We start from the raw sequence: 12,913 nt of genomic DNA, 5'->3' as shown, positions 1-12,913 counted from the left end.
TCTGTGAATTCAAGTGCGTTGTCTTCTTTTCTTCCTCCCACTCTCTCTCATTTACTTTTCCTCTTCCTCTTTTGTCTTCCATCTCTTCCACGCTCTTTTTCTTCCTCTCTATTTTCCTGTCAATCCCGCGGTACCTCTCTCATCCCTCCCCCTTCTGTGGGAAACTGCCTTTGTGCGCATGTCGTCGATGAGTCAATTTGTGGAGGCAGTGCGTGCATGCACAAACACACATACGCACTCATGCACATCTCCCACAAAGGCATCTGCTTCAGTCTGTCTCTTTGTGAGATGCAGAACCAACAGGGGGGGGGGGGGGGGTGGCAGAGGCAGGGAGGGGTAAGAAAGGATAGAGTAGGAGCACTGGAACAAAAATAATTGAGTGACCACAGCAGAGACGGGGAGGAAGACCGGCTCCAGGAAGCAGACAGAATCAGAGGAAAAGAGGATGCTGCTGCAGCCGAGTCCTCCCTCCTGACTTCTGCGGAGTTTGGCCGCTGAAATGCAGCATTCTTTCATCTGAGTCTGAGCATCTCCACTTTGAGAAAGTGTGTGTTAGTGCGCGTGAACGTAGCCATGGCGAGCGCTCAGCCGGGGGTCCACGCACTGAAACTCCAGCCTCCCTCCGTCTCTCACACACTAAGGAATGGGAGCAACTTCATCAAATGGGATGAGGTAAGGTCCATGTTTCGCCTGTCACATGGAGCCTCTGTGGTCTGCTTGTTTTGTTTACCAAGATCTTCAAGAAATAACCTGAATCCAACGGAATGGATGAGGAGGAAGAGAGGGACAAATGCCAGACATTTTTACTGTCCATTTGTTGCTTGGGCTTTGGCAGGAAGCACCTGTGGCATGGGAGGAGAACATGAGTGTGAGAGTGGCATTTCTGGACCACTTTTGGGTACAAAATCCAGGTGTGTGTGCACTGTGTATCACATCTGCTCACGTGCACAGCTCGCCCATCTTGAGTGCAGTCAAACACATCGTTGTGTGTGTGTCTGTGTGTTGGTATGCTGAAGTACATACACTTGGCAATGAGAAATGTGCCATCCGGTCGCTATGGTAACTGGCATGGTTACAAGCCTCAAGAACAGACCAGATGAGTGTGTCAAAATAAAGAGTGTGCGTGCTCTCAGCCATTTATTCTTATTTTAGAATTCCCATTTTAATCTCTGAAATTCTCCAACATCTAAAACTGGACACTAGCAGGAAATGAATAAAATCAGTTGGTTGCTAAGGCGGCGAGAGATAGTTGTGGTCAGTTGAATCTGGGTGTCTGTGAGATGAGTTTTTATGTTATTTTTTTGTTTCATGGGGCAGAAGAACACAAAATGTTGCTTTTGATTGAGAAATTCAAGTCTTCAAGTAAAATTTGAGTTTGGCAGTGAAAATATTTGTTTCTCAACAAAACTATGATTATTTTCACACAAAAGTAAAAAAATATTTTTTTGTAAAGTTGACACCTGCAATGGCTGTATGTCCTGCTGAAACACAACAATATTTTTTGCGTTGTCATTAAACAAAGCGTATTTTAGTTTCATGTGGGGGCATCTCATCAGGCAACAACATCAGACAGACAGAAACATAGAGAAAAGGAAAAAACAAACTTTGCTCCATCCATCTGTTTTCTGAACCTTTCAGGTTCACAGGGTTGCTGGGCAGCAGGGACATGCACAGACATTTGGAGGGGCGGGTCATTAAATTTATAAAAGCGGCAAGTGGAGACAAATTTAACCCTTTATGATGACAATTTTCAGGATAGCAGACTGTAAAACAGATACCCATTTTATTACTTTGTAGTACTTCTCCAAGGTTGTCAAAACATGGTTGTTGTTGCTTGTAGCTGCTGTGGCAACAACCTTGAACCTTTAAGGCACTTTCCTTTTTCTGGAAATGAGGTGGACAAGGTCCACTGATCCAGCTTTCTTTGTAGCCTGTTCATAAACCATAAACTCTTTTTGTGTTCGGCTAAGGGCCCGCCTCTGCAAAACCTATCAAGAATTTAAATGCTGCTGCTAAGTCTACATCTAACTACCTCCGTGCATCAGATGTGGTTGCAGTCGCCTCAAGAATTGGAGAGGTCATCTCCAGACAGAGCTGATGTTTTGAGAGTGAGATCATTGCATCGGGTGCTTGAAAGGTCTGGAGCAGGGGTGACCACACTTGTTTCGTGTGCAAACTAATTTTCAGGTGACACTCCAAAAGATCTATATGTAGATCGATATGTTTGTGTACTGATAAACTCACAAACTACACAGTAAGAGTACACAAATCTTTGTAAGGATATAGCTTTGTCATGTATGTGTATGAATATTTTTTGTAGTAATTCATAATTAGAACAGATAAGGCATTTAATTGTGAAAACAGCAGCGACAATCACGTTTCATGCTCTGCTGTAAACCGTGTTACGCAAAGGGTGAGATTTCTAAAGAAGGGGTCAGTGGACAGAGCTTGATAAGCGTCCAGACACTGTTACCAAAATGGGCTTGGATCCTTCGGGTGGGAACCACGTACCTGGCAGCAGGCGCTAGCATGACGGCTGGGTTGGACAGGGCATCTTGGACTCGCCTCAGATCGAGGGCGCACGCGGGCCGGCCAGGGCCTTAAGAAACGCTCCCACGGGCTGGAGAATCCATCTGCTGGGGATCCTGCGCGTGGGGGCCCAGCAGTAGGCGTGGCCAGATCGATCTGAGTAGAGTAACATCGATCGGTGAAGTAATGATACTAGTGTTCTGAGATGCTGATGATGCTTTTGATACTTTCGGCGCAGTTTTTCTTTGATATATACACTATAGAGTTGGAATTCAGTTACAAAGTTTATGGAAGGGCTGTGTCTATCTCTCTGCAGTCTTGCCAGCTTGGGCAAAAGACGCCCAATTTGAGTGGAAAACTGCCAAATCTGGCAAACTATCTATCTTTGAAAAACACTGCGGTCATGCAGCCGTGGTCATGGGGGCAACCAGCCCGACAACTTAGGAACTAAAAGAAAGATCTGCAGTGCCATATCAATCTCCTGCCTGCCTGTATAGCAGCGCACATCGCCCCGTCAGACAGCCTTTCACACATAAAAATAGGACAAAAAGAGCACTTGCTTGAGCCCTCAGCCCAGCCCTCTGCAACAAAATCAAATGTCTAAAACGCATTGTAGCATCAAACATAAAAAATTATGTTTAAGACTGTTTTGTTCTTTTTGGTTAAACAAAGTGTGTCATTTTAGTTCATTAAGCCATTTTTTAAGTACCGTTAGAAAAAGGGTAAATCTATGTCTAACCCCTGTGCTATCCTAGGCACTTTGACATTGGGAGTTGGGTCATCTAGACCCACTAGACAGTGCTCTGAACCTTTTTTCTTCAATGATATGTGATCTTCACTGGTGTCCATGGACTACATGAAATCTTTCCACCTTTATCCACCTTTGTCATGGTAGGGAGAACACGTCAATGTAAGGGGGGGGTCATAGAACAAGGGTTAATGAACACAACACACATCCCTAGCTGTGGTTCACCTTCAGCCAATTGGAATTGAATCGCTTAATTCAAAAGGGGCCCAAGTACACAATTTTTCAAAATAGAGATATTCTATGTTCTATGGTCTTCAAGGAAAAAGCTATCTGATTATGTGCAAAAACCTCCCAAGTCCGTTGTAATGTATTGACTATGCCTGACATTTAAAATGCATTAAGTGCAAATTCCTGTTCTTGGGCCTCTCTTGCATAGGTTTAGCTTTATCCCATAGATGGCAGCACTAGTTATCCAAGATGGGAGCACCCCTGTTTAATTCAAGAAGGGCCCAAGTCCAGAGACTTTAGTTTGCTAGTCCTCTGAAATGATAAAAGTCAGGTGCTTGATATTATAGCATTTGTAAGCTATGAACTGGTGCTAAATCTGGGTAAAGTATTAATCATTTGGTGTAGCCTCCCTTTAAGCTATGGAATTAAAACCATTTCCTGGAAAAACAAACCTCTTGGACTTGGGCCCATTGTGAACTAACCGATTTAAGTGACCTGACTTAGTAGATACAAGCTTGTGATTGGACGTCTTTTTGTTTGCATCACATGTACATAAAACAGTAAAGGTCTCTGTCTGCGGCTGGCAGGCCTGGCTGGGGGGCCGGTCGCTCGGGGGGAACCTTCTTCCCCCAGTTGTGCCTATCCGCTTGTTCCTCCCCGCCCCCACACAAACAAATTTGCATACATGCACATAGGGCTCCGGGACCTAGATTGGTGGGACATGCTGGCGGGGCTGACCGGGGGTGACTCTCTTTGGGGCCTCGTCGGCACCCGCCATCTATTCCACTTTTACTCACATATTAGACACCTTGATTCTTCTAGGGCCTTGTGGGGATGGTCTGGTGGAGGGGGGTACGGTGAAACATCCGTGCTCATCTCTCACCGATCCGCCCCTCAATTTTCACTCACACATTAGACAGCACATACTGCATGTTGGCACCACACACGCGGGGCGGGGGGCAACCAGAAGAATGTGTGTGTGAGAGTGCATGGGTGGGGACAGGCCTGTGGGGCTACCTAGCCATTGCCCGCTGGGGCTCACCCTCCATTTTCCAGAGTGGGAAGGGCAGCACTCGGGGGGTGGGGGGTGGGGTGACGGGGGGTGCACACTGCCACACTGCTCCCTGTCTGCTTTATCCCTCCTCCTAACCCACAGTGTATTGCTGGACAGATATCTTCCGCTCATCTTAGTGTCAGAATTCCATGTTTGGATATAAAATTTGCCTTCCTGCAGATCTAGTATAAATTTTATGAAGCTAAAAATAATAACGTATTCAAGTTAGCAAATCAGCACTTTTAACCCCTCACTTTCTCCCCCTCTCACTTTATTTCTTTTTCTCCCCCCCCCCCCCCCCCCCCCCACACACACACACACACTTTCCCCCTCTCCCTCCCCTTTAATAAAAATAATATATATTTGCTTAAAGCACAAAATGTAACAAATAAGTACAAAATGATGAAAAAACAAAAAAACAGAAAGGGGTTTATCCAAATGTACACCCTGGCTATTCAAAAAGTCATGAGCCCTTTATGTGACAGTAAAACCTGTCCAACACAAAAGGCCTTCAGGGCTCATCTGTTTGCTCAGTTGTTGGACAGAACAAGTAAAAAAAACAGTAAAGGCAGGGAAAACGACAAAGTTTACCAGAAAAGTTTACCAAAATCAATTTGTTTACCTTTTTACAAACACAGTGTTCTTCTTTTCTGTGGCTTTCAACCAATACTGCTGTTACTCTCAGGACTACAATACATTTTTATGCGTATCTGTGGAAGCACACCTGTTTGAATTCTTTCGGGTTTTAAAGCAAAGTTAATCTAATGTTCACAACAAATTTTCACAACTTCAAACCAGCTTCACTTCTGTTCAGGAACTGAAAATGCAGACAAACCTCCTCTGCTTTTCTGCGTTTCATGGTGGAAACTATGAAGCATGACCTCACAGGGATGAGATAAGCTTAAACATCATATTTGCTGGTATCAAACAAACACCGGCCTATAGTTAAAACATGTGATGTTTCTTACCCCACCCCCTTCATTAGTTTTTCTTTACTATCTTTTCAGGACCTATCCACTGTCACACCTGTAACCCTTCATGTGGATCCCAATGGATTTTATCTCTACTGGACTGACCAGAACAAGGTAGAGTGCAAAGATAACACAACATTTCAATAATCATTTTTCAGGCCAGATCATCTTCATTCTGAGCGGTCTACACGGTAGAAGCTGGAGGCATTCTGCTAGCAGTAATCATTGTTGCTTAAGAGCTTTTCGAAACCCGCCTATGTCACTATGGAGATGTGGTGATAACTGTCCGAAAACGAATACCTGCAAAATCTGAGTCATCTGAAGCAGCAGCATTAGATCCAATGAAACAAGGAGAGCCAACATGATGGTCTAAGTTCAAAGGATGCTGGGCAGAGGCTACAGTGTAAGGCTTAAATAAATCAGAGTGTTGTCTAAAAAGAACAGACTAACATCCAGACAATCAGCTATGTAGGCTGTTTATAAAGTTAGTCGATAACAAGCACTTGGATTGAATATATATTTATAAAATCTCTTTAATGTCAACAGTTTATTCACCTGAATTGCTGAGTTACAAAAGGAATAACTTTTAGATGTCTGTTGTACCATCTCAATTGTTAAAAATGTAAAAAGTACAAAAAAGACAAGCGTTTCGTGTTTCGGTTAAAGTCCCACTCCGATCATCTTTTGATTGATTGTCAAAGCGATCCCAGTGGTCTTTAATTACAATTACGCTGTTTTTTTTTTTTAGGAAAAATCAAAAACCTGTCATTTCCAGGACATAGTTCCTGCAGAGCAGCAGGAGTTCATTAGAAATTCCCCTCTGAAATGACTAAAGTTGTCAGTCTGCAACAACTAAACAGACAAATAATGTCCTTAGACTGAACTCTTTAACTAGGAAGATGAAAACCAAAATACATGTGTTGAGCCTTGATCAAAATTTGAATAAAAAACCCAAGGATAGAGAAAACAGAACAAACTGAATTGCTTTTTGTAGCATTGTTTTCATCTGGTGATGCACAGTTATTCTGCTTTGAACAAAACTGTCCTGTTTGGTGGAAAGAAGAGACCCGCAACTTTGGTAGAAAAAGACATTCAATGGAATATTTTATGATAAGAATATGGTTTGGATAAGACAGAAATGTTGCCTTAAGAACCCAGGAAGTGGAGTTTGTTTTTGTGTATTTTGTCATTTGTGTGTTTTCATCAGGACACAGAGTTGTTGGATCTGACTGTCGTGAAGGATGTCCGAACAGGAAGAAGCACCAAAACAACAAAGGTAATGTTTGTTCTTTTTTCATTTTAAGTGTTCTGAGCATTGTTAAAATGCAGGAACATTTGTTTTTGTTCAGTGTTTGTTCAGTTTTGATGACAGGACACCAAGCTCATATGACTTCATTCATTTTGTGGCTCCACAGTTTTTTTCCAGGCGTACTTTTTCAAACAGTTCTGTTAAACAACAGACCAAAAGCAAGGAACCACTTTCATTATTAGACTCCCCTAGGGCCTATAACAAATGGTTCATGGGGTAAGTATGTGGAGCTTAAATAAAACAACATTTTAAGCCCAAATATTTAAGTTCGCTTAATAAAGTTATAACAGCAAGTTGTTAACTTATTTAAAGAAGTGAGTTGAACTGAAAATGTATTAAAGTTGAAACATTTTTATATTTTGAGAGTATTTTACACCAAATATGTGTTCACATAACGACAACAAAATATTACGTTGGTGAAACTTGATTTCATGTTGAGCGTTCTTAAAAAACTGGGGCAGCCAGAGCAGAAAGACAGACCCGCCTTAAAGGAGAAACAGCAAGCATGGAGCATCTCATTGAAGGACTTTGCTCTCTGGTAAGTGCTCATTTTTAAAATTTGTTTTAAGGGCAAAACTGATTCAGTCAACATATTATCTTTCAACTTTGTCCCAAGAGGTGCAGGGGAAAAAACTTGCTGCAGGTGCCTCGTTTTCTAGCTAACGTTAGCTAGCAACTGAATTTCATTGTTCTGGAAGCTAGCCAGAGGCTGCGTTAAATTTAAACAAGGATAGAACTAAGTATTCAGTGTCATTGCAATCTCAAATTCAACTGAATAAAGAGTTTTTGAAATGCCTCCTCGCAGAGTTCTTCTGTCTTCTTTTTTTCCTGACATGTTTATCATGTAACTTTTCCTCCTGTTGCAAACATGCAACATTAGCGTTTTGAATATATTTTTGGCGGGAGAAACACTTGTCTGCGACTGTCGGCTCAAGTTGAAAGGTTCAGTGGGGTCATTTATCCAGTTCTGGTGTTAGAAGGAGAGAGACATTTTATACGTTTTTAATACTTTTACTTCTGTTAAGTAGCGTCCTCTTCAGATTAACTTCATAACATAACGAGTCATACATGGAACTTCTGTTTATATCTGAGCATTATGTATTTATTTTCCAAGGCAGCTAATATATCTGTGGTATTTTTGTATCTGATTTCTCACTTTTAGCTTCCTGAAAGCTGAAAAGTTTATGGAGAAAGCCCAGCTCCTAACTTATCTGCGACCTTTATGCACATATCACGCTTTCCCCTTTCTCTCCACAGAACCATTCCTCTGAGATGAAAAGGGAGGCGGCTATTCCTTCCTTGGTGATCTACCTAAATGAAAAGGAGGAAGAGCTTTTCAAAGAACTGTTGGTAGGTAGAGGACTTATTTGACACTTGATCCCATGTTTTTGGATTTAAACACTGTTATTATTTTAAAATTACTTTTAGGAAGAAGATGGTGACATCACTGGGGAAGTCTTTTGTCATCGCAAGTGGGACTACACCAGGGCTGATATAGGCCCTGAACATAAGTTACTGAAAAGTCAGAAGAACAACTTAGAGGTGTTTCAGAAAGTATTCTTTGAGCTTGATGCCCTGAAACAAACCAAGCCCATAGGTAATGTCTTAAAAAAAATGAACTTCTGATGTAAACGTTCTTCTAAAACAGGGGAGTTGAACTTCAGGCTCGGAGGGCTGACGTCTTGCTGGTTTTCCAGAACTTGCTGCGTGATGATCTTCTGATCACCTGGTCTGGTGTGAACCCAGAACTTTGAAAACAAGGAGGGCATTTGGAGGGAGTGAGAGCCTCAGTTTCTTTGTTTCCACCAACGTCATCTTTTTTGTTTCTGATTGGCTTAACACAGGTGATTAGCAGGAAGTAGAACAAGGAAACCTGGAAAACAAGCCCTCACAGCCTGGAATTTGACATCTGTGCTATAGAAACTTGTTAACTGTTGCTGGTTGAACAAATGTTAAATTTAAGTAGTATGTTTGATTTTGAAGGTTTTATGTGTCACTGCAGTATTTCTTTGGCTTTGTACAAATTGCATGACATTAGATATTGCTGCAGTCACATCAATATTTGCTTTTTTTTGGACTCTTTCATTTTTGAGAAGCAAAGAGAAATACGTTTTTATGAGGTGGAATAGCTCTTTAATTTTTGTGACATATTGAAAAAAGAAAGGTGTATTGTTGAAAAAAAATATTTCTTTTCATAATAAACAATTTAAGCAAAAAACTAGAATGGTGGTGTTTGTTTCAGCTGAAGTAATTTAGTTCATAGTACTGATAAAATTATAGTAACACTTTGCATGGACTTTTTTTGAGTCAAATAAACAAAATAAATAAGTTGAAGTAGCTTAAATACAATAATTTGCTGACTTAAATTCACCTAAGGTTTTTACTAAAAATACTAAATAATGTGTGTTTGTAGGCCTAAAAAAATTAAATTGATCAAACTCAAAAAGTAAATTTACTCAATACTGACCAGAGTTGGGATCTTTAAAAAGATCCATGCAAATTGTTAACTCAGTTGGAAATAATCAAACCAAAAGTATTGCACAAACAATACAATCAACAGAGTTTTACATCCATACAAAGAACGTAGGATAATAAGTCATCAAATCATAGATTGCTTGAAAGGGAGTGGAAGGAATCAAACTTATAATCCCAGCTGTCAGAAGTCAGAACTCTGTCTCCTCCTCTGGTCACCAGCGGAAACCATCTCCAGAGTTCTAGCCACACTTCCTGGACGATGCACACCTGACTCTCATTCACTCAATCAACCACAACCTACTTAAGCTCTGCACTGAGCAGAAGTATTGTTTGTCCAAGCAGTGTCTTGTAACCCTTGTGCTATTTTAGGCATTTCAACATTGGGAGTTGGGTCATCTAGACCCACTAGACAGTGCTCTGAACCTTTTTTCTTCAATGATTTGTGATCTTCACTGGTGTCCATGGATTACATGAAATCTTTCCACCTTTATCCACATTTGTCATGGTAGGAAGAACACGTCAATGGAAGGGTGGGGTCATCTAAGATAGCAGACAAGGGTTAAGAGAAATATCACATATGTACCAGCGTATCTGTCTGTGCTGAAGTCAAAAGGCTCCTGGTAGAAAAAATTCCAACATATGCCATTAATGGAAGAAGTATTGTTTGTGCCACTCTGCCTTCATTACTGAGTGTTATATCTGGACCTGATCTTCTGTCTTCTGACCTTGACTCTGTTTGTTTGCCGCCTGTCCTGATCCTCACCTGGATTTCGACTACCCTCTATCTGATGATCTCATCCCTGTTATTGACCTCTGCCTTCCTGACCCTGATTTAGCTTTGTGGACTTTAAGTTGAGCTAATAAACCTGCAGCTTTTGGATCCAGCCGTCTGCCTGTTCTTGTGACACTAACCTTGTTCTACCGTTCTATTTTCTTTAAATGATTTTTCATTATCCGGTTCATAACTTCTTATAAGACATTTATACCTTAACACAGTTTCAGGTCATTAAGAATCCTTAAGTATCAAAAAATCAAATGACAAAGATGAAGTACTTAATAGTTATGTAAATAGACATAACACTATAGAGTTCAAGTATTAAAAATTAAAAAATGTGCGCAGATTATTTTTTATTAGAAAAATAGTGAATGTAAATCACTTTTTGGAAAACCAAGTGAAATGATATGAGTAGAGATCAATCACTTTAACCATCTTTAATAATTAAGTAATTTTGTTATAAGAATTATGTGCTAATGCTGTGAAATAAGGTCCATATTCTGACAATCCTCTATAGTTGGTTTTCCTTTGAGTTCTCAGAGTTTGAGTTCTCAGTGCTGTAATGTCTCAAGACAGTGTTTGTCAAAGTCCTTAGCCTTCTGCAGCTTATACCAGTGCAGCGGTGTATGTTGTCTGCAGGTCAGACATCTCCGCTTACATTCAGGGTCACTGTTGACTTTCAGAGATAGTAGTAGATCCCAGGTACCAGCTTTTCCCCACCACTACAATGTCCAGTTGTCTCTATCACTTTCAAAGGTGTTTCCCTCTTTGACTTTGGGGTCTCCTGGCCATATTCTGTCAACATGTTTTTGTACTGTACTCTGTTTCAGTCACTTGATTGTGGCGCTCCATGTGTCGCACACTGTGCAGATATGTGCTGGGATGTCTTTGCACAGCCTACACCTTGGGTCTTGTCTGGTGTGGTAGATCTGTACCTCTATTGCTCTGGTGCTCAGGGCTTGTTCCTGAGTTGCCAGGATGCCTCGCTCCTGAACAAAGCAAGAATAAAGGAGTGTGGACCAAGAGGTGGAAGCTCCAAAATCTGGAAAGTTCAGCATGGCGAAATCTATGCTGGAGCGCTGCATTTTTGCATTCAAAAGCCGCCTCGGCCAGCTCACACACAATTAAAGCTGCTCCTCTGCTTGGAGACATGGTTCTCCCGAGTCAGATCACTCACGGACTGCGGTCAGAAGCCTCCTCCGGAGCGTACACCATAACAAAGGACTATCCCCTGCCCACAAACACAAAACTACGAGTCCGGCTGCACTGCTCAGAGACATGCTTCGCTGGCGTTGAGCTGCCGGCTGGTCCTGTTTGCATTCCAAAGCCTCACACCAAGAGAGCACTGATGTCATCACCGCCTCCCTTCAGGAACTTCCGGAAATTATTTATAAGACAGTTTTTGCGCGGTTGATGTAAAAACGAATATGCAATCCCCTCTTTGCATTAACGCTTTCATGATGTCACAGAATGAGGAATGCTGAAGTGGAAAATAAAAAAGCATTTTGGAGGATTGATTTTAATTGTATTTTTTAAGCAGTTGATGCAGTTACATTGTGAAAATGAACAAGTATTTCTGTTGAGCCATTTCAATTGACAAATTAGATACATCAAATTGAAATGGCTAAAGACTTATTTGAAAATGAATTGTCGAATACTATTTTTTTTTATCATTTTAATTAAGTGACAGAATGTCATGGTAAATTGTGTTGAAGAAGAAAAAGAAAAAGGCATTTGGTGGATGGATTTTTCATTTTCATTTTGACTCAACGAAGTTGACTTATTGTGAAAAGTGAAAAAGCATTTTGGGTATTGACTTTTGTTTTAAATTATGAGACAGATCTGCTTCCATAAGGAGCAAACCCTGAACAAGCACCAGAGCAACAAAGGAACAGATTTATCACACCAGACAAGACCAAAGATGTAAGCTGTGCCACAAGGCCCCTTAGAAAACCCAGCACACAACTCCAGAGAACATCTACAGTCTGGACAACATCTGGACAGAATGTGGGCAGGAGACCCCAAAGTGAAAGAGAGAAACACCTCTGAAAGGGGTAGAGAACAAAGATCCTGTAGGTTTTTATATACAGATAGAATAGTAATGCCGAACCAACCAGACAACCCAAACTGTGGCTGTGCAGACCCCTTGAAAGACAACTGACTTGATACTCCAGAAAAATACAGCGCCAGGAACTGCTAAGAAACTGCACAGGAAACTTAATCTCTTAAGCCTCTGGTAAAGGACTCAAGGCTGGGTGAGAAACCACTTGCAAAGTGTGAGAAGAGATGGGTCATGGTCTGCTGATGGCTGCCACCTGTGACTGCGCTTATGTAAACCAAGTCCTGCTATAGGAGTTCCAGCTGCTTTGCCGGAACACCTCATCTCACCAGAAACAACTACCTGCTTCTATACAGCATACGCCATAAACTTGTATCTGTAGCTATACCTGCACCTGCATCTGCTTGTTTGTGATCAGCCCTGACCTGTTTCTGCTCCTCGACCTACCCTTCAGTCAGCTCCTCTGTATGTATGTATGGATCTATCGACAGAAGATCAGGTCCAGATAAGCTTTGTTGCGTTCGTTTGGTTTGGGAGTCTGTTTTCAGAAGTTCTGTTAATGTAACAGCACAACATGCATAAGAGGGTACTGGCCCACCAGTTCCCCAGGCAGCCCTTTTGACTTTCTTTTCCATCCTGACCCAAATGACTGGGCCTCCAAAGTTGGGGTGATCTGGCTTCAATGTGGCCTTCTTTTGTCATAATCCCTACAGAACTGGACAATATTTCCCTTTTTGTTGCAACGCCCACCTATTATTTTCTCGT

General features: G+C 41.5%; 1 protein-coding gene across 1 annotated transcript in view; it reads left to right on the top strand.

Annotated features, from left to right (window-relative positions):
* Positions 1-317: 317 nt before the first annotated feature.
* The window catches only part of LOC101175365 (1-phosphatidylinositol 4,5-bisphosphate phosphodiesterase beta-1), a 40,401-nt gene continuing 27,805 nt past the window's right edge, over positions 318-12,913 (top strand). The window contains exons 1-3 of the mRNA XM_023963072.1: positions 318-672; positions 5,567-5,644; positions 6,738-6,806. Of these exons, the coding sequence (XP_023818840.1) occupies positions 574-672; positions 5,567-5,644; positions 6,738-6,806 (246 nt within the window). The 5' untranslated portion in view covers positions 318-573. The remainder of the gene's footprint in view (positions 673-5,566; positions 5,645-6,737; positions 6,807-12,913) is intronic.

Source organism: Oryzias latipes, chromosome 15, assembly GCF_002234675.1.
Source record: "Oryzias latipes chromosome 15, ASM223467v1".
NCBI lineage: Eukaryota > Metazoa > Chordata > Actinopteri > Beloniformes > Adrianichthyidae > Oryzias > Oryzias latipes.
The sequence above is the reverse complement of the archived record's forward strand: the minus strand, read 5'-3'. Positions and strand labels throughout refer to the sequence as shown.